The sequence below is a fragment of the Parasteatoda tepidariorum genome, chromosome X1 (assembly GCF_043381705.1).
Source record: "Parasteatoda tepidariorum isolate YZ-2023 chromosome X1, CAS_Ptep_4.0, whole genome shotgun sequence".
Taxonomy (NCBI): Eukaryota; Metazoa; Arthropoda; class Arachnida; order Araneae; family Theridiidae; genus Parasteatoda; species Parasteatoda tepidariorum.
Window position 1 is genome coordinate 65,420,401 of NC_092214.1, and position 27,591 is coordinate 65,447,991.

Consider the following 27,591-nt stretch of genomic DNA (forward strand, 5'->3'; position numbering starts at 1 on the left):
CACATGGATATATATATATATATATATATTACTTTTTTCTCATTTGTTTCAAACTAAAACTTATTCTAATACAATCAAAATACACTTCAGTAGTTTTGCAATGCTCATTTCAGTAAAAACATTTTCTATTTTTCTATTTTCATTTAATATGTTTCAAACAAATAATTTCACCATTTTATATGTTTCAAACAAATAATTTCTCCATTTAATATGTTTCAAACAAATAATTTTTCCATTTTATATGTTTCAAACAAATAATTTCTCCATTTTATTTGTTTCAAACAAATAACTTTTCCAGTCCTATCAAGGTACATATCATTTGTTTCACAACGCCATTACAGTAAAAGTCTATCCTATCACTAGTCCTATTATCTCTCAAACCAATTACTGATTAAGAATTCGGAAGAAAAACAATATTTTCTGTTATCAATCGAAAACTAATAAGACATGATACTTGCAATGTAATTGTAGTTCTGGTCACCCAAAATGGCGGTCGACACTGCAGCTTTTACTTTTCGTTGACCTATGCCGATGACCTGGGCCATAATTAACAGTCCACTATGAGCATCGGGCCTTGATGTACGCCATGGGTACCATTCGGCAGCAAGGAGATAACTATAACATGACGGGAAATGAGCAGCTTGGCCGCAAGGCGCAAATGGTTCATGGGGCAGCCAAGGGCTTTAGTGAGATCCCGTGAGACCACTGTAAGAACATCCAGTCAGGAAACTGAATCAAAGGGCTGAAACAAATATTACGGAGATAGGGGAGTTTACCCTCACAAAGAATTCTTTCAAAATTAGCTTCTCTTTTTACTCTTTAGGAAAGAATTTCCTTATATACACTACCAATCAATTGATAAATATATCATTTTAATCAGCCATATTTCAAGTTCTTTTCACCTATACATCTATTTTTTGAACAAATGCATGGATTATTTATGCTTATTTATTTCCCTTTGATTATAATTCTCTTAATTATTTTTATATATTTAGTTTTCATAATATTTTCATTTTTTATTCTGAGCTTCATAATGGTTTTAGCTTGCAAAATGCTTCTGTTATTCTTAAATATAGAAATAAATACCTTATTTAGTACGATTGATTGATAAATTTCTAACTTTAATGAAAAAATAAGTGGTTTTTGAATCTTTATGGTGTCTTATATTCTGTGTCTGTTTTTTGTAAACTTTCCTGTTTTTGCTCCGTTTGTATCAGTTTTTTGAATAAATGCATGTATTACTTATACATACTTATTTCATGTTGATTTTAGTTTTTATAATTTCTTATATTTATTCCGTTTTCATCATGTTTTAATTTTTTATACTAAACTTTGATTTTAGAATGATTTTAGCTTTCAAAATGCTTTCATTCATCTTAAATATAGAAATAAAATACTATACTTAGTGGATTGTTAAATGTCCAACTTTAAAGAGAAAATAAACGTTTTTTTAAATCCCACGATTTATTTGATGTTTTACTTTCAGTGTCTGTTTTTTGTAAAAATTTTGTTTTTATTCTTTTTGTATCTGTCTTTTGAATAAATGCATGTATTATTTATACATATTTATTTCACGTTGATTTTAATTTTCATAGTTTTCTATATTAATTTTTGTCATGCTTTTATTTTTAATACTGAACTTTATAATGATTTCAGCTTTCAAAATGATTTCGTCCTCCTTAAAAATAGAAATAAAGGCCATATTTAGTACGATTGATTGAAAAATTTTATTACTTAATCGAGAAAATAAGCAGTTTTTAATTCTGGCCAATTAAATGTCTCTTAGCTAGTGTCTGTTTTTGTAAATGCTAAAGGTGCATTCAGTATTTAATTATGATTTTATTTATTTATTTATTGATATGCTTTTAGTTGATATGTTTTTCTGCTTTTTCAGCTTTTATTATGTTTTCTTTATTCAAAATGCTTTTATTATGCCGAAATGTAGAAGTAACTATTATATTCACTATTTTCCACAATTGATTGATAAATGCTTTATTTTAATCAGAAAATAAACTTAATTCTTTATCCCTCGTTTCGTATTCTGTGTGTGTTGCTAGTTAATTTTATAGATACATTTATAATTAAGGCTTATAAACTTTACAATGATTTTAGTTTTTAGGAGCTTTTATTTTTTTGAAATGTTTAATGTTCATAAAGTTTTAAATTTTCTAAATGTTTTCATAACTTTTGAATACACAAATAAATGCCAAGTTCAGTAATTCGCTGTTGATTTTTTTTTTCAAATAGACATCTTTCTAAATCCTTCATTTTGTCTGGCATTTTATCTGCATTTTCGGTTATTTTTGAACTTTAAAAATGCATTTTAAGTTTATGACTAAGAATTTCCTCTTCGAATTGAATAAAAATTAAATAACTCAATAAACTTGTTGATGGTATGCCTCACTTATATAAGACAATAACCATAGTCTTAAAATATTTTTAAACTGTTATTTAAAAGTATAATTTATTTATTTTTTTTTTTTAAATTTTCTTGCTCTTTCATTTTTACTTAGTCTTAAGCATTTTAATATTTTTTTATTTATATACGCAATTTTATTTATCTATGCAATATTTTTTATTTATATATTCAAGACGACTAAATCTTTAAAAATTGATTGATTGATTGATTGAATGTAGGGTTTAGTGGCACAAGGTCCAAATGAGGACATGCTGCGCCAAACAGTACGGTAAAATAGCTTAAAAGTCTAAGTGCATTCAAATTTAATTGTAATACATTTATAACTGATAAAACAGTACTAGCAGGTGAATAAGACAAGATTAATGACTTTAAAAATTGAATTTCTGCGAAAAGTTCATTTATCTCTGCTTGAAATGTCTTCATTTAAGCTACCAATTAACTTTTTCAAAGCCCCTCATGTCTCACTTTATTCATTTTAAGAAATACTTCGGAACAAATTAAAAAATTGCAAGCTCATGAATTTTGCTTCTGTAACTATCTCTCTTATTAAAAATTAATTTTAATACAAATTATAAGCGTTCTTTACTAAACTGTAAAACTATATTAAACAATTGAAAAGCTTAATTAAGCTAATTTTTAATTTTTACACCAAATGTAATTCGTTGCATAATACACGTTATTATAACAATTCGAATTTTCTAGCACATAAAATTCCCTGTTTATGACTAGAAATTATTTACCGCTAACAAAGAAAAATTATAACATCGTCGAATGATTAAGTGTTATGTAAATTTTCACGAATTGAAACAGAAAGCGCAATAAAGCAGATTGCATTCGCCATTTTTTAAAAATATTTATGTATTTTTTTCCTCACATTTGTTTGATTCTTCAATTTCTTCTCTACACTAAAGCACAAAATATGGCAGAATTTTAAGAGAAGGAGGGCAGGTAGGCAATAGAGAAAACGCGCGAAGCACGCAAAACAATCTTTCCTGTTATATCATATGATATAGCCGGCCGTTTTATTGGATAACTTTATGACCCCTCACTCGACATTTTGCATCTTCGAATTTCGGAGAACCCTCCCTCCTTCTCCTTTCGAAACATTACCAGAAAGTTGAAGTGAAACGGGTTGCTGCCTTTTCTTTGCATTATTGGAAAGAGAAAAGCTGAAACTTGGGGGGCCCTGTCCCCACTCAGAAAAAGTGTCGGGCCCCCTTCTCTCTCGTTGAATCGTAAGATACCCTTTACGGTTGAAGCTCATAAATTCAAGCCTTGTCCCGTATCCGGGACGCATTTACGGTTGGTCTGTGAGTCTCAGAGAAGCCATAAAGCTGCGAGAAATTGAAGAGTGCCAGAATTACAAGTGTGATGCAGAGAAAGAGGAAAGGGGTCTAGTAATGTATGCAGAGGGTCCCGCGACGCTCTCTTGATGAATACGAGAAAAACTGGCGTTGAAAGAGGACAGCGGTTCGCGCTTTACCTCACCACATTCAGAGGCATCTGTAAGACGCCCAGGAGGACTGCAGCCTCTTCGGAGATGGACCATAAAGTCTGCCTCTGCTTTTTGCATCACTAATAGAAGTGCATGCTAGAAAGATTTCTACTCTGACCTCTTTCCTTTCATTCACGCTTTAGCCTCACTCTCCAGGGTTTGCTTAACCACACCTGCGAGTCATGACTTTCTATATTACCCCAACGCCTTTCCCCTAATAAATAACTAAATAAGTAAACGCTTTTTCTCCCAGCCTCTCAAACAAAATAAATTATTTGCCTCGCATGAAGAAGCAACCGGAAGAAATGACAAGAAAGATGACTTTGATCCCGATGCAAGATCTTGAGCGTTTGAAGTAAGGGCAACTTTCTTTCAAATTGTGAAAAATTGGTTACTAAATGAATGACAAGTTTAAAACTTTCAAGTATCTTTGATATAACAAAGAAAGATGGAATTTTGATGCGCACTTTAAATCATTGTCATTCCGTGAATTATTTGTAAATCAGAGAAATGTAAATAAACTGTTTTTGTAAATTCTTGCTTCGCTCTACCCCTTTTTATCAGCACCTATTTAATGTTGTGATAGCTAAAAAGGGAAGTTGATTTCCATGTTCGTGTGTCGTTTCAAAAAGATGAATTCTTTTATTCAATCAAAACTGTTCAGTCTTTACTTCAACAACGAGTGCAATAACAAGTTCCAATTTCTTTGACTGTACCCTGATTTTTAAAAAGTAAGGTCGTGTTATTTTCTAAAATAAGTTGCATGTTTCTCAAGTTACTTAAATCTAACATCTTTTAAAAACTAAATTTTTCAATCTTAAACAATTTACTTACATTTATCTTAAAAGAACAAGAATTCACACTATTTTATGTTTACATTTTTCTTTCATTAATAAGACATTTCGTTTCACTTTTGTGGTATGCATTGTCAAAGTAGTACTAACTACGATAATGAAAATACTAAGTGATTAGATTAGGCATTTGCCATTAAACTAGGCACTAGGGTTTTACTAAGCAGCACTATTTTTCGTGATCATTAAAGAGAAGAGAGTGTAATAAAAACCTTTAAAAACAGAACGGAAAAGATGGATATGAGAGGACATGACAAAAATTTTTAAGACATGAAACGTTTTCTTCCTAACTTTTTTTCTATTTTGATGGTAGTCACGAAATGGTGGTCAATCTCCCTAATAATCACGAAAAATAGCAATGCTTGGCAAGAGCCTACACTGCTAAAAAATTCCGGATCAAATTAGGGTAAAGAATACCGGCACTCTGGATCCCGGTACTTTTTACTAAAATTGCTGGCATAATAGAAATAGAAATTTCTAATAATTTTTTCAGAGTTTTCCAATATATATAGTGGATTGTTAAATGTCCAACNAAGGATTCTTTCCTTGATAGAACGGTTTTAAAAATTATTACTTAGTGGTAGCTTCTTCAAACATTACATTCAAATAGTACCAGGATTGGTAAGCTCTTGTCAGGCTAGAAAAAACTGATTATGTAAATCTACCCAATCCAAGAAACTGTCATTTACAATAAACATCTAATTTAAAAATGGAAGTTTAACATAATTCACCCAATAATTCTATACGAAAATCTATTTTATTAATTTTTAACGTTATATTATACATGCTTAAAGAATCTAGTTTAGAAGAGAAAATTATTAAATTTTGTCTGGGATTTCAAAAAAAAAATATATATATATATATATATAGTAATAATAAATTACTTAAGTGCCATGCTTAACAAACTTAACAGCATGATAACCCTTTTAATATTACCTTTCAATATCTTTTGTCTATAATATAACTTAAACTCTTTTTGGAAGGGTTTGAACGAAAAGTAAGGATTATATGCCATTGAGGGATTTGAGTCTCATTTTTAAATAGTGTTAAACTGGATGGATAGGTATCTAAATTTAAAAACTTTCATCCAAATTTATCTCACAAATACTAAGTAAGATTGAGATCTGAAGTTTGTGGGGGCCATTACAGCAAAGTAATGTCTCAGATCACTCCTTCTCAACTATAGAAGTTTGGACGGATGAGTTGTCATATCATAATAAAATGGTGTCTCAGTACACAATACCGTCAGATGGTTTTTAGAAAGAATTCTTTTACTGTTTGCACGTTGTTTTCATTTAATAAAGAAAGGATTTTCGTTATTTTTACGAATTGTGAGTTATTTTTTGGCTTATTTATCGCAGCTTTTAAAAAATTGAAGAGTTTTAAGTCCATGGATCGGTTTAAGTAGATAAAAATTAATTCTAAGAAAAAATTAAAAAAATTAAGTTGGTCAGGTACCGTTTTTCTATAACACGGCCCATCTTTACTGAGTAAGAACTCTCTTAGAGAACCGATTTTCCGTGTTAATGATTTACCAAAACTTAATAATCCTCAAAATACACCAGATGTAGATCTAATCGTCATTTTTGAGAAAATGGACAAAAACCATTCTTTTCCCATTGATCATTGGTTAAAATCCCTTATAACCAGTCAATTCTAGTGAAAGCTAACACGGAAAGAAAACTACGAAAACTTTCTGGAAATTTTCTGAAAGTCATATGAAATGAGAAGCTATTTAAAAGGAGTGTATTCTAAACTTTCTGTAGTTCACAATTAGAATAAACTTCTATTGACCCAGAATACTAGAGACAAGAAAGTCATTTTAACTATGTGATCACTTATATATAGTGAACAGTGCACTAAAAATGAACCTCCCAGAATAACCTTTGATCTAATGAACGGATTTTCACGTTCTATAACTCAATCTTAAGGGTTCAAAAGGATAACCTTAAGTATGCTAATTAATTAGTGCAGATGGTATTTCAAGTAAAGAAATCAGACACAGAAACTTACTTTCTCTGAATAATCATATTTTATTTCGACTCTCAAATTGTAGGGAGAAGCCAGAATCTGAGAAATATGATCCCTTTAGTTTTGTCAGGTGATTGAACCAAAGTTTGGACCCCTTAATGTTAATTTCGCCCTGTCTCAAGAGCTTTTTAAGCGAATTGGAAAATTTTTGTGTAAAATTGAACAATTTGTTCATCCAAAGATAATTCAATGAAAAAAATAACTTTTCGTAAATATTTTTTATTTTATTTTCATAATAGTATTTTGTTTAATAATTTTGAAGTACAAGGTGTGAATTTTTTTTCTTTTTTGCACCATTTTTAAGAATGTAATTTAACAAGGCAAAAAGCAAAATTCTAGCGAAGTAGTCGGTCGAATAGTTTCTAAAAAATCAATTTTTAAAATGCCGTTTTTTTTTCTTCTTTTTTTGCAAACTGTACATAACAGCTTCTATTTTAGAATTCAGGGGAAGAAATCTTTCTATTCGCTTGATAAAAATTAACTTAATGCTAAAAAAAAGTGATAAATAATGTAACATGTAGCATAAGGAGTTGCAGGTTCCAGTTTAAAAAGCTCTTATTTAGAGAAGTGAAATTATTACTTTTTCAGGGATCCTTATATTGATTTACTTAATTTTTATGAAAAAACTTTAGCTTAGAAGAGTATAAAAATAGCACACTGCAATAAAGAAAAAAAATTGTAGAACAACTTTGTCTTCATATATTAAGATCAATATCAACAAACATTTAACAGCATTAAAAGATTAAATTATTGTGGAAAGGTGTCATTTTGAGGGACATTTATCTTGCTCTCATGATTACTGTTACAGTGAAAAAATTAGGAATTTTTCAAGTAGCAACACTTACTTTCCTTAATTGAGATGTGATCCTCACAGTAATAAAGCTTAAAATGGAATAGTAACGTTACTCAAATAACGTTACTCAACGTTAACAACGTTACTCAAAGAAAAAGAGACCAAAAAGTGGTATATAAATCACTGGACTATTTTCCTTCCTGATGTTGCCTCAGAGCACGTTCAAAAGTGATAAATCATTTATGCAATGAAAATGTATAATGAACTTTTTTCATCTCTGTCAAGCGCAGCCATTTTGACTAAGAAGCAAATTACATATAACGTTTTCTCAAAACTAACCATTTAATTTTAATTTCGCCACTGTGAATTTTTTATTTTAATTTTACCGCTGTGAATATCATATTTTAATGAGAAAAAAAGTAGTTGCTGCTGTTCGAAGATTTCGAAATTCTTTCACTGTAACAGCAGCAGTAACAGCAGCTGTTACAGTAGCCGTACGTTTGCTACAACTTTATACAACATTTTCTTTTATTCTGTTATAATGAATAAATAAATGAATAAAATAAATAAATAAATAAAATAAGAAGAAAAAGAAATATGTTCTACCTTTTAAGAATTTACTCTTTATACACTAAAGATATAAGACATTGTTTATTTTTTTACTTATCAAAATTAAATGAATGTTGTAATATAATATTCTGAGTTAAATGTAAGTCGAGCTAATGAATTTTCCTCAGAAAAATGAAATTAATTATCGTACACTGAAACAAAGTAAACACAAATTGCAAAATATTATATATTCTTCTGTTTACCATACAGAAATTCTCTTGGGTATAAAGGCGATGCAGGATATATTCCATTGGAAATAATTTATTGTATTCCGTCAATTGCGTATTCACAGTTCGTAATAGGTAGAATGTTAACATCTTTTATAGGGAAGCTATTGTTTACTTCTATTTCGAATTTTATAATTAGTAGTACATTTTGCGACGATACGAGAATCGATACAATTTAGAAACTGAAAATGCGCATTAAATTTTATTATTAACTACACTGTGGTTGATATTCATCGAATTGTAAGTATGTCAAGAACTTCGTATGATTAAATTAAATTTTTAAAATATAGAATTTAAATAAAGCTTTTAAAATTTTAACTGGAAATGATGCTTACGTTTTGCTAGAACAACAGAATCGATATAGTTTTGAAATCCAAGAAACTCATCAAATTAGATTATTGACGACAATCTTAGTCAAAATGCATAAAATTTTAAATATTTTTTAAAATCGAAAATTAATGAATCAAATTTTAGGAATAGAGAATTTAACTAAAACTTTTAATATTTCAATTTTAAATGATAGTGTATGAAAGTTAGAGCAGCATTTTTTTCTCACAGCTTAACATACTCATAAATTTATGTACTTCTAATAGCATCAGTGTTTATATAAAAATTAATATCATTTCCCTACTGTGAGATTTTACTTCATCCTGCAAACCAAAAATGGCGTAAGTTGATAAAATTTCCTACCCGAATTCAAAATAAAGTAAAGTATTCTTGCAACATCCCGTAATGGGCCAGGAGGGTCAGGGCGACATAATTTCGAGACCAATGGCATGATTAGAGCAATGCCTACAATACTGTCTTTACTTCCCAGGAGTTAGTACCCATCGATGCGGAGACTGAAGTAGATAGGACTTCAAACCGCCACAGAGGATCGAACCCCACTCCTGAAAATCGCAGCTCAGTGCCGTTGCGCAACGAGGAGTCATCGTGGCTTCGAGCTGTAAAAGTATTACTCGTCTTTTCTGGCTCAAAATGCTTAGTCTTACAAGTACAAAGTCTTAGTAGTCTTACTCAGCACTATACTATCCATATTTATGTGCATATTATAGTGCAAAAGAAGTACCAAGATTCATTCACAAAAGCTCTAATAGTTATTGGTCTTTATGCATAGTGCATGAATAAAGTATAAATACAACTTTATAAAATGTATACATTTTTACCTAAGCTACATGATTTAAAGAACTCCAACTAAGATATGCTTTATAAAAGTTCTATACACTTAACATATGAGAATATGTGATCTGCCCAATTATTGCAGATGGAAAAGCGTTCTAAAGTTTAGGCCCCCCAATATTGATTTTAATTTTTTGCCTTTCTCCTTTTCTCTTCAACTAATAGACAAAAGGAAAAGAATTGGGATTTGAAGAATAGATTGAAGGGCATAATCACGAAAAGTTTAGCAGATAATTGCATGCAATTTGTAACATATGTAATTTCTTTAACTTGTTCATAAAATTCAACAAAAACTTTTATATAAAAATTTATGAATATTTTTATAAAAACAATTAAACTATAAAATAAGTAATTTCATATCTCGCTCTTTTTTGAAATTATTTTTTATTTAATGTTAGCAGCCAAACATAATAGAAACTAACTAAGATATGGATATTTTTGTCCAAAATAAAATAAAGCGTTATTAGCACTAAAAACCATAAAATTTTCAGTAATATTAAAAATTAAAACATTTGTTCGAGTTTTCAAATTATTTTTTTTATAATATCTTGTAGCAGATTTACGGTCGTTTGTAATATGCCTGATAAAAGATTAATTCATAATAATCATTAAATATATGAGATTTAGGTACACAAAATAAATCTAATTATAAAAAAAAGTAGAAATAATATTTTATATACTATTTAGTTTAAAATATATGAAGATAAAATTCAGTTAAAAATATGTGTATAAATCTGAATATCAAGTCGTAAATTTGTCGTAAAGTCGGCTTATTTATTGCCAATTCTTAATTATATTTCTTTTTTCAACAACTTTATATCTATGATTAAGAAAAAGGCTTCATAATTATTTATCACACTTATAACTTACTTTCATTAATCATTTACGTATTTTTTATTTTAATTCATCTGCTTTTTATACTTTTAGGCTTTTTTTTCTGCTTTTTATACTACTGCATAGATACTTTTAGTAACAATTTTATTCCTTGAATATTAATAAATCTTAAAATTATTTATAAATTACAGATTATTGAATATAAAAGAATGTTTTGATCAATATTTAACACTGGTAAAAAAAAATAAGTGAATAATGTTCCACATATACTTTGAAGAATTAAAATGAAAAGAAAATATTTTCTTAAATGAGCTAAAGTATGCCTTTCATTAATAATTTAATAAACAAGGCAAGCACATCACACATCAGTATAAAAGGTGAAAATAGGACAATTTATTTTATGAAAAGGTAAAACTTCCCCAAAATTCTCGATATACGTGTATTTTATCATTTATGTGTGGCCTATGCAAAGTTCAGTAGAAAATAAACATGCAAAATTATACATTTTATTATTGATAAATTTTTTCACGGATAAAAATTTATTCCTTTAATTTAAGTGCAGAAATGCATTCTTAGTATGTAATAAAATGTGGTTAATGCAAAAACTTCAATGTAAAAACTCTTTTTGCTCCATGATATATTACGCCTAAAAAAGAAGAGAATATACTGTGTTGTAAGAATTTTCTTAACAAACTTTTTTCTGTTCTTACGGATATCAAGTGCACTATATTTTTAACAAGTAGGCTATTTATGTCTGAAAATTATTAACTATATTTTTTAGAGTCTTCCAAAACTTATAAGAGAAAGTTGAGCTTAACTTTAGACTAGTACATCTTTGCACTAAATAATAATGATATTGCTCCAACATTATACAAAATAACTCTTTAAAAGAAAATGTATTAGTAGGAAGATAAGCCTTTGTCCTTGTAAATAAAAGCTCTGTTTTAGCTTTTATAAAAACTCATAAAAAAATTTTATATCATCTAATTTTGTTATCGAATTCAATTTTTAAATAGCAAGATCAAATATCGAAATTTCAGGAGCATTCTTCCTCACATATAAATTACAATAACTAGGTCAATTATGTAAAAAACAAGACAAGGTATAAAGGGCCCAGACCTTTATTTTCTGATAGGACTTGCTTTCGAGTAAATTTATTTACCAAGCAAAAACAGTTAAATTATAAATTATAACAGTTAAATTATAATTGTGTTAAAAAAACAGCTAAATTATAAATTGTGGCTTTTTGATTTATTTTTGTGGCTTAAAAAATGATTTAGGAAAACTGCAAATGTAAAGTGCTGAAAATTAGCATAACCTTTACTGTGATATTGTTTGTGAACATATTTCTTCCAAAATATAAAATGTTCACGTGTTGTCACTGTATGCAAATTTTTTTTCCACTGTTTTCTATAATAATCCTGCCTTATTTATTTATTATTATTTTTACTCTTGTTTTTTTCTTAAATAATCCGAACGTAGGAAGATTTTTTGGATGAACTAGGATCTAATTAGGATGATTCTTTTTCTGTGACATATTTCCATTTCAATATAACATAAATTTCCATTTTGTTTTTATTTCATAAAGAAGTACTTTCAATGAAAACTTTATGCCTGATTTCTTTATTAGTGCTTTCCGTCTGATAATTAAGGCTGTAATCAGTGATTTGAATCCAAACAATATTTTTTGCAGTAATTATACAGCAAAGATAGTCTGAATTTTTTTTTCAGTACACAATAAGGCTAAGAAAGTTCTGTCTAAATATTTTTGAATGTTGAATAAATAATATGTTTTTGGATAAAAGAGATCAAATTAGTTCAGCCATTTTAAATCTAAATTCAAAGTAAAATTATATTTAGGAAAAAAGTACGGTCAAAACTACCAGAATATGTTAAAATATACAGTGTTTCCTACTTTATATGAACATCAAGAATCTCGGAAAATCTTGTCGAAGTGTGCTCTGGTATTGATTTCTCGAAAATTATCAATAAAATATGCTTTTATAATCTGTGATAAAATTTGGTAAATGAGGTAAAATTAGGTAATCACGATATCTTAGAGCACTGCCTAAAAACCATTTATTCGAATAAATTTATTTTTTTTGTTTTGCTTTGTATATTTTACTAAATGTGTGGTAATAAAAACTATAATTTCGAAAACCAGAATTTCAGACAAACCGATACCATATGAACGGAAAAATTACTAAATAAATGGCTTAAATACCGTAAAATTTAGTTTTTATTACCAGAATTATTTTTTTTAAAACCGATAACCTTACAGTACGGTAATTTTATCAGAATTTTTTACTCCATGTGGGTATCAAGTATGAGCCAATTGATTTGCATTTATTATTTATAACATGAGCGTGTTTTTGAAACAACATTTTGTTATATTTCGATATTATGTTAAAATTAGAGTATCTCAGCTTGAGATTCGAAAGTTTGAAATTTACAAATATGGAAAATTAGTGAGAGGTATTTTTCTAAAATTAATTAACTAATTCATTAATATAGAGTGTTAAAATGTCACGTACGCTCCACAAGGAATCGTAATTGCTTATTTCACTAATATATATATATATATATATATTAACCTTAGAAGGAACATATGAAAGAAGGAAACATCATATTTTGTACTCCAATTGGCATAATTGTATCAACTTTACTTAAGTATTTTATTAACTTAACTTTCATTCAAGCAATGACAGACCAATATTGAAACTATGAAGAATATTGATTGTATTGAAGCACTTCAGTTCCTTGTAGTCACCAATAGTAAAATGAATTGTGTGAAGGATTTTTTAAAAAAATTTGAAAATCCACATAAATCCACATTAAAGTAAAGAAAATGATTTTATTAATTGTTTATTTTTTCTTTTTTATTCATTAATTGTTTTATTACTTAACTTATTTCATTATTATTCAAATTGCTTTATAAAAATAGCGGGTGAAATTGTAACAAGAAAATTTTATTAGTTTTCCACTTTCCTGTATTGATACCAAAAGTAAGTAGAACTGTCTTCTACTTAAACTTTTTTCCTTTAATATTGCTCACTTAAACAGCAGAAAAATGTATTTCCTAATTAAACAAATTTGTGTTGTAATAGTGGAAGGCTAGTTATTATTAACTCATTATAAATATGCAATTTTACATCTTTACTATTAACATTTTAAAGGTGATTTAGAAATTTGTCATAATAATTTCTGGTAATATATCGTACTATTTATATCAAACTTTTACTGTACATCATTATAAAAATAAAATCTTATGGTGTACTGAAAGTTGTCTAATTTAGTTTGGTTTCATTCTTAGTATTTTGTGCTTGTTGTACTAATTATTATATGTTTTAGGGTGTTTCGTGGCTCACAGTAAGGTACATGCTGGGAGAGGTGCAGTATGGAGGGCGAGTAACTGATGATTACGACAAAAGACTGTTAAACACAATTGCAGAGGTATATTATAGATCAACATGTTTTGTCTAAAAGTACTAGTATGTTATGCTTAACTGAGGTTTAGTTTATATAAAATAGCACTTATATTAGTTTTTTTCAAAAGGCGAAGTACAAAAATGTTGGTATGAAGGAATTATAGAACACAATTTTTTCAGTGAAATGAAAAAAAGTTATATGTATTATGAAAACCCATACCAAACAAGCCCTAATGCAATATGTACCCCTTTAATTATGGTGTGTTGCCCTTTTTGATAGATAAATAACCTGGTCCTAAATTGCACCCAAGATTTTACCTTCTTATTTATGCATTAAGACTTCTATTATAGCACCTTTTTATCAGTTTACATTGAGTTTGTAATGTTGCTTACATTTGGTGATGAAAGTCAGCACTGTCCTATTCAACTGTATAGCTGATACTGCACTTGAGCTACTTAACTCTACGTTAAATCCATCCAATTTCAATTAAGAAGTCAAATAAGAAATAAGTAAAATAAGGAATTAATAAGAAATTAAATTTGATTTGAATTAATAAGAAATTAAATAAGAATTTTTTGTCTGACTTTACACTGCTTTTCTTTTTGATAAGTGTTTTTCCTTTAAAAACTTTTTAGAAACAATTTTGGGGGACCATATGTGTCTATAATATAAAATTTATTTCAAAAATATATCACAAATTTTAAACAATCTTTCCCACAAAATGTGTTAGTTTTCAATCAGAAATGCGTTAAGATGTCATTTTCATTGAATCAACAATGTAGTACTAAATGCATAAATTGTAAAATTTATTCAGAACCTAAACCTTTTTCAGTGTCACATAGATAAACCTGCATCAGTAGAACAAATGGCACCACTTGTCTTGCTGATGAAAGTTTACCTATGTGACCTTACCTATGTGGAAACCTTTATCAGTGTCACATAAATAAACCTGCATCAGTAGAACGAATGGCACCACTTGTCTTGCTGATGANGGCAGACGATTCCTGTTTGGAAAATAATGTATGTATGTGTATAATATATATATATATATATATATATATATTACTCCTTTTTATAAAAAAATTTTAAAATTTCTTCATAAGATGATATTGACACAATTGATATGATGAAACAATCTTTATTCAGTGAATAGCGCAAATTTTTTCCTGTTTAATACGCTGTTTTTTGCTTTATTTGTTTTTTTTCTCTTATGTTTTATTTGTTGTCTTTTTTCTATATTCTGTGTAAGTATAAATTTAATAGCTTTAAAAGTCTCTATAATGAATCGTGTGTCCTCAGGAGACCAAAATAGTTTTGTTAGTTTATTCTTTGTAAAAATATAGATGAATAAACAATTTTATAAGTAAAAAATCGTTCACAAGTATGTTTTTGAATGAATGAATATTTTAAGTTAGTTTTTTGTGCAATTATTGAAAAAATTGAACAATTAAATATTTTGAAAAATATCTGTGTTTATTTTTTTATTTTTATTTTATTAAGTGTTTTCTATTTGTGTTTAACAAATAAAAATAAAAAACTTTGATAGTTCATTTTTAAGAACAGAGATAAAAATTCGCAAGTGAATTTTTAACAGAGACTTATATTAATTTGGTTTTATGTATTTTTAGAATGAGAAAAATTTTTTAAATCAAGAATTGGTAAAAATATTGATTTTTTAAAATTATGTATTAATTCGTAAACAAATTTAGATGAAAAATATATTGGTTGAAACACATGTCCAAATATTTTTTAATGATAAAAGAAACGGTAGAATAATTGGATTACATAAAAATACGTTTAATAAGACACTTATAACATTAAAATACAAATAAATGAAGACAAAATATTGCAAATAGTAGAAACTCATGATATTCATTACTTTTACGGAACTTTTTATTGATTTAAATTGCATATGAATAATTTTTTTTATATTTACCACTTTAAATGGAATTTTCAAGTCTGATGGAGAAAAAAAATGTAGTATCATACGTAGGTAAATATTATTTTTACCCAAAACGCTTTGAGCTTTTATATTTCCAAATTATTATTTTTACTATTTCCGAAATTTTTCAAAATATGTACCATACTAAATTTTGATTACGAATCAAAAATGTGCTTATTTCAAAAATTTACTAAATTAAATTAAAAGATGCATTTAATATAAAATAAATCACTCTTAAATAAATTAATAATTAAAAATTTGTCTTCAGTCACCCGTAAACTATTTCGGTCTCAGAACAAGCGAAATTTTCCCCACAATATTTTATTTCTTTCCTCCCCAAACGCTATCAACAAATTCTAAGTCTGAATTTTGGCGCGCTTACAAATATAGCGTGCTATATCTTACGGAGATATCGCTAAAGGCGCAACTAATGTGTGCCAAATAGACTAAGGGTCACTTGTCAAACATTGAGCTAGCCGCTTCAGAGGCCAACTGAAAACATTCGTCTCAAGTCCAACGATACTATCAGAATAATAAATGCTAATACCATGAAGCTCGGACTACATCACACGGAAAGACGGGCCTTTCCCCATTGGCGCGATTCCTACGCCTAATCATTCCATTGGTTCTTGGCACCCAAAATGGGCGGAGCTTTAGTCAGTCACCTGTTGGCGTTCCCGCCAACCGCTCCCAAGGGGGCGGTCTCCTGCGGGAAAGAGCCTGTTACTCTGGACTAGTGAGTAGTGAGCACAAGCACAAAAGACATCCCCCGGAGGTTTAGTTCCGTCAAATCGTCATTTACAAGCAGGACGTCGTTCTGCGTCCGGCGCCTGTGAATCGTCTCCCGTTCCGGTTATAACACCGTTTTCCAGGCACTCCCGATCTCAAAGGCGTACTATTGCTCAAAGCTTTTGGGTTAACTTGGGACTCAAAGCGATCTAATAAATAAACAGCGCACTTTTCAAGTGAAGAAAAAAAGAAGTGAGGAAAAGCATAAAAGCTTACCTTCTAATTCCCTTGTGGAATGTATAACTCCAACTGGTGACCCAGGCGGGACACCACTCGACAACTGTCCCACGAGGGTCATTTTCACTTTGGATGGACTTCGTAACTCGCTTAAGTGTCGCCTAGGAACTATAGTGATGAATGTGGACATTTTTTGTCTGTTTAATATATCTCTTCGTTGTTTTGGCATGCATCATATGACTCTGTTTAGATGATTATGTACTTTGCGAATAAAAACAGTTAAAATATTATCAAAGGATTTGTTTTTAGTACTATCGCAATCATTTGACATCTCAAAAAACATCGTGTTATTCATCCCAAAATCTCATACAGGATGGAAAAACAAGATTGAATTAAAAAACATCTAGTAAAGATGAAGTCCGAAGTTTACAAGTTGTAACAGACGGTTAAAAACAAGCGATCTTAAACCAGGACTATCAGCACAATCAATTTCCTCTAATCCATCAAGAATCAATAGCTTTGCAAAAAAGAGAATAAAAACATTGCTAAGTTGTTGCTAGTGGCTGTAAACAATAAGTCGATCGCCGTACACGGCCAAACATCGAGTGGAGGATTGCAAAAGTGCGAACCGAGCACCGTGTGACGTCACCATCCCCAACACGTGGTCCAAAGCTGAAGAGGGCGGGCGCTGAGAGGACTCACTAAAGATCTCATTGTTGTTGGAAAGTCCCAGGCGCTCGCTTGATCTATCGCCGTGAGGCTTACGACAAACGAGTTAAGATGATGTTCGGGTTGCAAGATCCTGGCCTCCAGCCCAGGGGGCCCATGGCCACTCTCAAAGAAGAACCTCTCACATCTGCCCAACTGGGCAGTGTTCGAACGGGATGGATGCAACCGACGATGATTGACCAGACAGCCGGAAGGTGAGATCTTTCTTTTAATCGCCACACGTGGTATTATAATATTCTTGTCAATTTTATGTGTCATAGCTCTTAACGATAACTTGTGTATTCATATTTAATAATATTTGAGATTGTGTTTTAGTACAAACCTAATAATGTTGGACTTGTAGATGATGATAATGACACTAATTTATTATTTTAGGTATCATCTTAACTTATTTCTTAGACATGACACTTTGTCAAATTTTATGCTCCAAACATTTTAAATGGCAAATACTATAGATTCTATTTATGATTAACATTCAAATTGTGAATTTTGTTATTACATATAAATCTCTTCTTTTATCTCTTTGAATTTTATTGATATTGGTATAATGATTTTATTTTTTAATTTTAGATAATTACAAATATGTTTGATAATTGCAATGCTTCTATAAGCATACAAAGTGATTGAATTTTTTACTAGTTGGCTGTGAAAGATAATAAAACTTAAATTATACTTTTCGCAAAACATTGTGGATTGAAATCACTCTTTGGATAAAATATTATTTAAATATTGATATTCTTTAATAGAACGCATGATTACATAAAGCATATTTTTAAGAATTATTACATTTTTTGTCAATTTTAATTTTATTTATTTGCGTTTTATTTATATAATATGTTGAGAAAAAGGTGCATATATTTTAATGGGATGCAACAAAAAGCAAATTCGGATAAAAACAATAAAATTTCGCTAAAATTTATTTTGCGTCTAATTTTTTGGCATTAAATTGTATTTACTAAATAGCTTTGTATTTAGTGTCACTATACTTTTTTGTACTTTAAATTATTAGAAGCCTTTATGGTAACACCTAGAATTTTGTAATAACTTAAGTTAATTTTAATAATAGCTACTTTTATTTATATATTTTTTCAATAGTTCTTTTAAGCTGAAATAATTGTTGGAAGTTTTTTAAAACTCCACATTATGATTTTCAGAAACTAAATATATATATTCCTTTTAATAATATTAGAGATTAAAAGTTTCATGCTTTTTTAATACACAATCTTGATATAAAGAAATAGACATGATCTTTCATTAAAATTGTATTTCTAGCTTATAAAAAATAAACTAACAGTGTTTTACTAAACGAAAACTAAACGTAATAATAAGTGAATTTAGAAGACTTAATATATTTAGGTAACAGTAACATTAAGTTCGAAGCATTGTTTTATTAAAATCATTGTTATGACAAACAATAATGAATAACACAGAAACTGAAGAATTGTTTTCTATGTTATTTATAAATTAGGTACATATTACATTTTATTATTTTTTATATATATTTATTGAAATGTATTCTAACAGTGCCCTGCAAATTTCGTAAAATTTTTTTTTTTAATATTTATTATATACAAGCCAATTTATTTTCTTTTAATGCATTTAATAATTTTTTCTCACGAAAATTTAGCTTAATCTTTACATAAATTTGAAAATTATGAACCTAAAAATACTCTTCTAAATTTTTAAAAAAGCGTCAACGAGTATAATTTTTTTCCACCGTGGCTTCGAAACCCATGAAAGCCGTCGGGGAAAAACAAAACCAGGGTTTATATTCGGAGACTCTCTCCTCTTTTCAATAGAACCAAGTTATGAAAAAGTAGTTTTTCTTTCCTTCAAGAAGTTTCCTTAAATTAAAATTTATTTATTATTATTATTTTTTATTATTATTATTTTTTATTTTTTTTAGTTGTCCACAGAAAGTTTAGCTTCAAATATTTTAGAAATGCTTATTATAATTCCTATTCAAAATTTTCAAAAAACATTTTATCGAAGTTGTTTGAAACTTATAAATTAATAGTTTATGGTATTACAATTTATGTTATTGCTAATATATTTTCGTTTAAAATTTGAATTAAATCTTTAAATTAATGTGTCACATCTGGATTCTCTATTTCGAAGTTTCTGGTCTATCTTCATTATCTATTTCAACATGTCTTGAACTACTCATTAATTTTCCTTTTTTTAATACAATAATATTTCTAAATGCGTTAGATAACTTTAAGATAGTGTTATCATTAGTATGATTATAGATATTAAAAATAATTTGACATTGTACATGTTTATTAAAATAGTACTGTTATTAGTTTTATCTGACTCTACATATAATTATCTTACATGTAAACCTTACTTTAAACTTACTCTTATCTTGCATGTAAACCATGCACTGTAAAAGTTAGATAAAACAAGATATAACTTGTGGATATAACATAGTAATTTTCTATTATAGTATTTGCTAAGTTCAATGATTTGTTATTTTTAATCGGTCTTCGTGTAACTTTATTACTTGATTGCGAAAAAGTTTCATCATAATCTATTTCAACCATAGTTGTTATGCATAATAAACGTATATTTCTGTGATTTATAAATACATTAAAATATTACGTTTGTTTAGGGAAAAGCATAATTGTGAATTTAGAATGGAATTGTTATTATCTTTTTTAATTATTGTGTCAATATTCGAAGCTAATATAACAGTTCAAGTGCAAAAATTGTGGTAAACTCATCAAACTTTATTATCCTAAATATTGGTCATTCCGTTTCAAATAAGTATTCATTTATTCGTGAAACTTTTATGCTTATTTAAATAGTCCTTAAGCACCCTCTTTTTAATTTTCACTTTTCGGTAATCCCATGTTAATATCAAAAAAAATGTTTTTTTCATATCATTCATTTAATAAATATATTCTTTATTTCAAATTATTTTTGGATTAATTTAATATTATACTTATTTTTGGATTATTTTAAACTTTCTGTTACATAACATATATGGTTACATGCCTCTGTTGTATTAAAAAGTATGTGTGTTGAAAATTTTTTAACATATTCTTTTAGTTAAATTATTAAAATTGTTACAGCATTATTATTATTTCTTTTAATCCTATGTACAAATTGTTGTAAAGCGTTATCTAAATAAACATATCTTTATTTTAAAATATTTATTATTTTGTCAAATTGTTTTTGAAAAATGATTTGAATATATTCAATTGCTGAACGTGAATTTTTTTTATCAGTCGCCGTCACTAAAAATTTCGCATTATTTCATTAGCAAATTATATTGTTTTATAACGTATTAATAAATCTTTCTTACAAATAAAATATATATTCTAAGAAAAATTCTTGAAGGAGGATATCAAATATTTTGATGCCTACACTAAAATTATTACTAATTAAAAAAATTTCCAGAATATTTATGCATAAATCTAAGCATATATTGCATGGCATACATACTATAACCACGTGCGCGCAAAGAAAACTACATTAAGTAAATAGACAGGCCATTCTAAAACTTGATCCATTAAGGGAAATCGTGGAGCATCATTAACTTTTTTAAAGATGGGGAAAAATTCAGCGGCCGAGTTGGATTTTGTGGCTTTTCTTTGCTTTGATATAAAGAATCCGTTTGTAAAGTCTAAAAACCAGTACAAAAAGCATACATTAATTATTCTGAATTCTAGAAGAAAATGGCGGAATGGTTGTGAAATGAACTTTTGGTCTCACAAAAGTGAATCCCATGTGTTTTAAAATTCTCTTCTTCCTCTCTGCAATACTGCAAAATTCAAGAAACTATGAACGGGGGACTACTAAATCTAAAATAGACCCTCCCTAATCCTGTAAGATGCCAGCTCTTCGCATCTAACAGCGTTATTCCTTTTGGAGAAAGAATCCCGCAATTTCATTACAGTAGCTCGCTCTTCTTACCATTTCTAGCAAACTTTTCCGAATGCTTCCAATAAAATCTAAATTTATTTAGACTTTGGCTGAGTTTTCCTTAAACTCCGTATAAGAGCCAATATTCTTTATTCCCGCCAAGGGCCTCGCTTATGAAAAATAGAAACTTATGAACTTAAGAAAGGCTTACTAATTGAGATGATAGTAGAAAAACAAAAGCTAACTTTGGGGATATATTAAATAAAATCTAATAGTGATTGTCTAATTGGAATGGCATATGGTATTTGTTAATATTGGAGTAGTAACATTGAATATGCGTCAATAAAAGCATACAACTTAGAAAAATATTAAATATTTATTTAAAAAAATCTTTTCGATAGGGATCATATTGAATATTATTTAGGAAAGGCTCGTTAGAAATATTAAAGATGACTGCAAATTTAAAAAGAAAAGTATTTTTGAACCTCATTTGTAAATGAAAAGAATCGAGACAAATTATTTATTTAAATAATAATAAAAAAAGCATGTATTTTTTGGTCTTTATTACTTGTAGTATTATGTACTAAAGTTTATATATTTATACAGAAAATAATTTAAATGAATTGTTTGAGAAAAAGTATTATAACATTATTTTAGCACTTGTAAAAAAAGTTTGTTATATTTTACATTTTATTCTTGTTTTAATATGAATTTTATGTATTTTTAAACATTAGCTAGTTTCTTGGCAATTTATTACATGCATTGCTTGTTCTTGTAGCATTATGATATCAGGTTAAATTCTTTGTTTATAACAAAACATGTGCAAGTTTTTAAATTAAAGAATATGGTATTCATTCAAAATCATAATCATTAAATCATTCTAAATTTAGCAGCTTTTCCCTCAAACTTTTTAATCCATCTTATTTAATTTTGTTTTCAATTTTAAACAGTAAAATACATTGTAGTTAAAAATTTCTTCTTTTAATTCTAGTCTATCTTACTATAGAAATTCATTTTTATTAGTCACCACAATGTCAAGTATTCTTTTATAACTTTCTTTTAATATCCCATTATTTTAATGCATTTTAACAGACTTTGAAAGTTTTCGTTGAATTAGCAAAATAAAATGTATTTTAGAATATTTAATGCATTATTGTTGAAATTGATATTTCCGAAATAATACAACCATGTTTATCTTTCGTGATAACAATTTTTAAAGCATATTTACAATATTTGAATTTAAAAAAAAATCAAATATTGTAAACCTGCTATTTGCTGTCTGTTTTTGGAGAAAATAAATTGAAAATATTATCAATACTTTTAAATATATAGTTGCGGTCTTTAAAATTCCCTTAATGCAATAAAAAAATTAGTCGAAAATTCCCTCATAATTGCATATTTTTAAAACAACGCGAAAATGTTATTAGCATTTTTCTTGTCATATCATAAGCATTTGATCATAAGAATTAAAAAAGTGATTTAAGAATTATCATAGAAGCGGAAATTTTTCTTTTAAAAAAAAAAAAGTTCTTTTTTTGACGTTTTTTTTAAACGTTTTTGCTTTTTATGAACTAGCAGTAAGATTTAAGTTTTATAGTTTAATAATAGTGACTATACATTGAATGACATTTAAAAGCATATTACAATGAAAATACTATACTTTTATTTTATTTTAAATCAAATACTGCTATATAATATTGTAACATTATAATTAGTAAGCGTCTAATATATTTTTAAATAAAATTACAAAATGAAAAATCGCTAAAAAAATGAAAGTCATAACAATTAAATTCGACCAAATTATTTTTCACCAGACACTTGAAAACATTATGTAAAAAATCTGATAATTTTATGTTAAAATACTTTTGATGTTGTAAGTATTAATACTTAAAGTGTTTACAGATATTTAATAGCAAAAAAAAAAAATAATCATCAATGACACATTTTGATAAAAACAGAAAGAGCTTTGTAATAGAGCTCAGTTTATTAAATTGCCAGTTAGGAGTATTTATACTTCACCGTTTAAAATCATTCAAATACATTATAAAGTCAATTATATAATATCACATCAATCATATGAAATTGTATCTAAAAGTATTGAAATGCTTTTCATTTATTCAAAAAAGTATTTAGTTTTTTTGTTAACTTTAAGTACACGATATTCTAATATCGTATGAAATTCCAGTCCCTAAACAGGCTTTTTAATGAATATTATTGCAAGTTATGTTTTGGAAATTTTCATATGCTTTTCACAATAAATTAAAGTTTCTGCAAATGCAGTTGTTAAAAAATATATTTACTGACCTTGAAAATTTACTTTTTAATGCATATCATATTATCTTATGATTTCTTTTAAAAAAATCTACGCAGAACTCTTAAATAAATAGCAGTTCTTATGAGTTTTAATTACTCGACTAAACTTTAAATGGGCTCTTGCACAAATTTGGATTAAAATTGTCGGACATAACATATTTAAATATCTAAATGTATTTAAGTATGAAGTAATCTTTGTAACGTATTATATGTAACTTACTTTTATTTAACATGCATGTAAGAAATTTTACGGTGGGTTTCACCCGCAGTTGCTGAATTTTAAATGAGTTTATTGCCAAAAATTTGCTGATTGAAATCAGAATTTAGGAAAAGTAAAAGAAGCATTTTTTTAAATACTTCCTTCTAAGTTTAATTTATTAATTCTTTTATAGGTAAATTGAAACAGTTGATTTGGAATTATTAAGAGTTATTTTTCACGATATTTTCTAAGTTGCATTGTATTCAACTTAAAAGATCCGCTAATTTTTACATCGGATTATTAATAGTTAAGAAACGATTCCAGGTAACAAATTTTCAAAGAGATTCTGCTCTTGAGTATAGTCAATTCTTAATGAATTTAATGTGCTGAACTCGAATATTGCAAAGAAACAGCTAAATAATAGGCTAAAATTATGCTTTATTGATTTTTTTTCCAATAGTATCTCAAACTTGTTTTTATTTATTTTGAAAGGGCTTTTTGAACTTGGGGTCTCTTAAAATCTGATCGATTTGAAGCTCCAAAAAAATATTTTTTTCTTTTAATTTTTGTGACACTGAGATGAGAGTTCAAGGTACTTCAGGATATATAAATAAATAAATAATAATAATAATATATAATTGATAATTATAATTAGTATCTTATAATGAAATTTATGACATAATGTATTTATTACATAGTACTTAAACACCTTTCTAACAAAAATTTAAAAAAATTAAGGGTTCTTGTCATGAGAATTGTGATATTTTTATTGCAACATTGTTGCCCAGTTTAATGTGTAAGATTATCTTTCTATTTTTATATAACTTTTTGAATATCTGTGAATTGTTGTGAAAATTTTTTTACAAATTATTTTTTTCTTATTTTTTTCAGTGTTGGTCTAGGTCGAGCACATTTTGAAAAACAGCCCCCAAATAACCTCAGAAAAAGCAATTTTTTTCATTTTGTCATTGCATTGTATGATAAAGCTGGTCAGCCCGTTGAAGTTGAAAGAACAGCTTTTGTGGGTTTTATAGAAAAAGACCAGGTAAGTTGTGAATAATGCATTTAAATACTTTTTGTTAACTTGATTACATTCAATTAAAATATTTTTTACTTTTAAATTTGTTCAATGTAATGTAGTTCCAGTTAATTTGTCCAATGTAATCTAATGTAAGTCCAGTTGAATTAACTTAAATCGTGAACTTCTACCCCGTGGTACGTATCTCGGCGTAAGGCAAGGCAGAATTTTAACATTCGCGAAGACTAAACGAAAAATTAACAAAAATTTAATCAGGAATTTTACCTAATTATTACTGCATTGCAATAATTGCTGCGGACATTTTTACCAATAAGCGATTTTCCACTTTAACTCGATTTGGTAGTCAGATATTGACGTAGATTTGGTTAATTACCTTAAGAAGAAAATGTTGTCTGTATGAGCATAATAAAAGCAAAAGATCGTTGAGACAAATTGATATGCATCCAATACACTAGTTTTTTTAATATTTAAAAGAGAGTCGCAGTGGCTCAGATGTTAGAGCATTGGCCTCCCAATGATGTGATACAGGTTCAAATCCCAGAGATGGCGGATTAACATGAATTCTGCTTTCGGTCCGGAACTGCCACAGTGTAAACCAGAAATATCCTTAGTGGTAGGCGGATCGTGGCTTAGAATTAACTTTCCGGGTGGACTAAAGGTAAGAGGTTTTGTGGTTTTCCTTTCCATATAACGCAAAAGCAAGTTAGTTTCATCAAAAATTCTCTGCGAAAGCTAGTTTGTTTTCTGTGTTGGGTCTCAAAATTTAGAGGTGACGGAGTTTAATATTGATAAACCCAAACCTATAAATGTGTCAGCTGTTCAACGTCGGTTCTAAAATATCTTCAAGAACTGTTCACAATATAGATTAGCTGGCAAATAAAATTAAAAAAAAAACACATTAATTGTTTAATGACTGTTTAATAATTAATAAGAAATGTATTTTTCTTGTTACTTTATACATAACTGACTAAACCTTTAAAAATGTTTTTATTTTATTTATTTAAAAAAAAAAAAAAGCAATAGTGCCTAAGTACTTGCTTTTGTTTTATTGCTTATGCAATTTTTTTAATCGCCACCATTTAGACCAATAAGAAAAAAGAAGTACTATTTTGGTTACAGTCCCATAATAGTCCATTAAATAGTATTTTTTTTTTAACATTTTTCCCGTAGAAAAATTGGAAGTGGCACGCATTTTTTTCCTAAAGAGGCCTTCTGCACTGAGAAAAAAAAGTATGGTCAAAACTACCAGAGTATGGTAAAATTCACAGCTCAATGAGAACTATGGGACCGAAAAAAAACACGGAAAGTTTTTCGGAACGCTTTGCTAATGATTTTGGGTAAAATTAATAATGAAATATGGTTTTATAACCATGCTGTTTAGTAGTAAATGTGTAAAATTTATTAATTTTATCATGATACTTTAAAGCATGGCATAAAAACCATTTATTTGGTTAAATTTATTTTCAAGCTTCGTATTTTTACTAAATGTATGGTAATAAAAACTTAATTTTTAAAATCAGAAATTCCGGTGAACTGTTACTGTACGAACGGAATAGTTTAAATACCGCATATTTTGATGTTATTACCAAAATTACTATTATTTATTTACTTTTTTAAAAATGTTTTTATCATGCAAGTACAGTAATTTTAGAGGAATTTTTTATTCGAGTGGCGTAAATAAATAAGGAGAACGTATGAAACATATCAACAAACTTAACTTTTTGTTTAAAAAAAAAATAGTTTAAAAATTGAAAGCAAGACAAGAAAGAACTCTCGTGTGCAATTAGTTCGAGGAATTTTACTGTTATAGATTGACTAATAAATTTTCCTAAGTGATGTGCATTCTCATTTACACAAATAGCTACATATTTTAAATTTGACTAAAAACAACAAATAAGACAACATATGTTCATTTAAGTTTTCATTTCTATAAAAAAATTATTTATGCATTCCTTTATTTTTCAAATTACAATCAATGGAATACTGAAAGTTTGTTCGTATTCCGAGCATTTGAAAAAATTTTGTTCTTTTGGGTTGCGCTGCAATACTATTGGATACTAACTTTCAATTTTATTACAAATACTTTTCTCTCTCAAAACTGAATGATGTAAAAATCAGCATTTTAAAAGTAGTATACTTTTATCATCTTATAAAGATTTTGAACGAATTCGCGATTAAATGCATATTTTATGTTTATCTTTAAGTTTTGATGAAAATTTTATATTAATATTTATTGCTGTAAATGTTTGAAGAGTAAGTAAAACTATTCGTACATAGTTTTTTTAAAGCGTAATTTAAATTGTTGTTCGTAAATGCTCATTTTCCCGTAGTTAACAAATGTAGTTATGTTTTCCATTTTTCATTATATTTTACCAGCGAACAATATAAATACTGTAAAAATAATTAGTAATGCCAAATAGGATAATCTGTCTTATAATTTAATATTATTTGACACGTAAACAGTTAAGTTGAATGTAATAATTCAGAACTATTGCATTCCACAACGATATATCTATAATCAACATTATATATGTTCAATATCTGTTTTTTTAACTAATTTTGTTAATGCAAGTGATTTTCAATCAGTATTTAATGTTCTCGTAGTTAATATTTTTAAAGGCATTATCTTAGGAGATCACTCATGTATTCTTCGCTGTAATATATATATA

At 27.8% G+C, this 27,591-nt stretch overlaps 1 protein-coding gene and 1 long non-coding RNA gene across 3 annotated transcripts in view; one reads left to right on the forward strand and one right to left on the reverse strand.

Annotated features, from left to right (window-relative positions):
* Positions 1-16,952, reverse strand: part of LOC139427033 (uncharacterized) — a 133,891-nt gene extending 116,939 nt beyond the window's left edge. The window contains exon 1 of the long non-coding RNA XR_011638168.1: positions 16,815-16,952. This is a non-coding gene — a long non-coding RNA (uncharacterized lncRNA). The remainder of the gene's footprint in view (positions 1-16,814) is intronic.
* The window catches only part of LOC107437109 (EBF transcription factor knot), a 220,687-nt gene continuing 209,985 nt past the window's right edge, over positions 16,890-27,591 (forward strand). For both annotated transcript variants that reach the window (XM_071187401.1, XM_071187402.1), the window contains exons 1-2: positions 16,890-17,698; positions 24,775-24,928. In XM_071187401.1, coding sequence (XP_071043502.1) covers positions 17,556-17,698; positions 24,775-24,928 — 297 coding nt within the window. In that variant the 5' untranslated portion in view covers positions 16,890-17,555. The remainder of the gene's footprint in view (positions 17,699-24,774; positions 24,929-27,591) is intronic.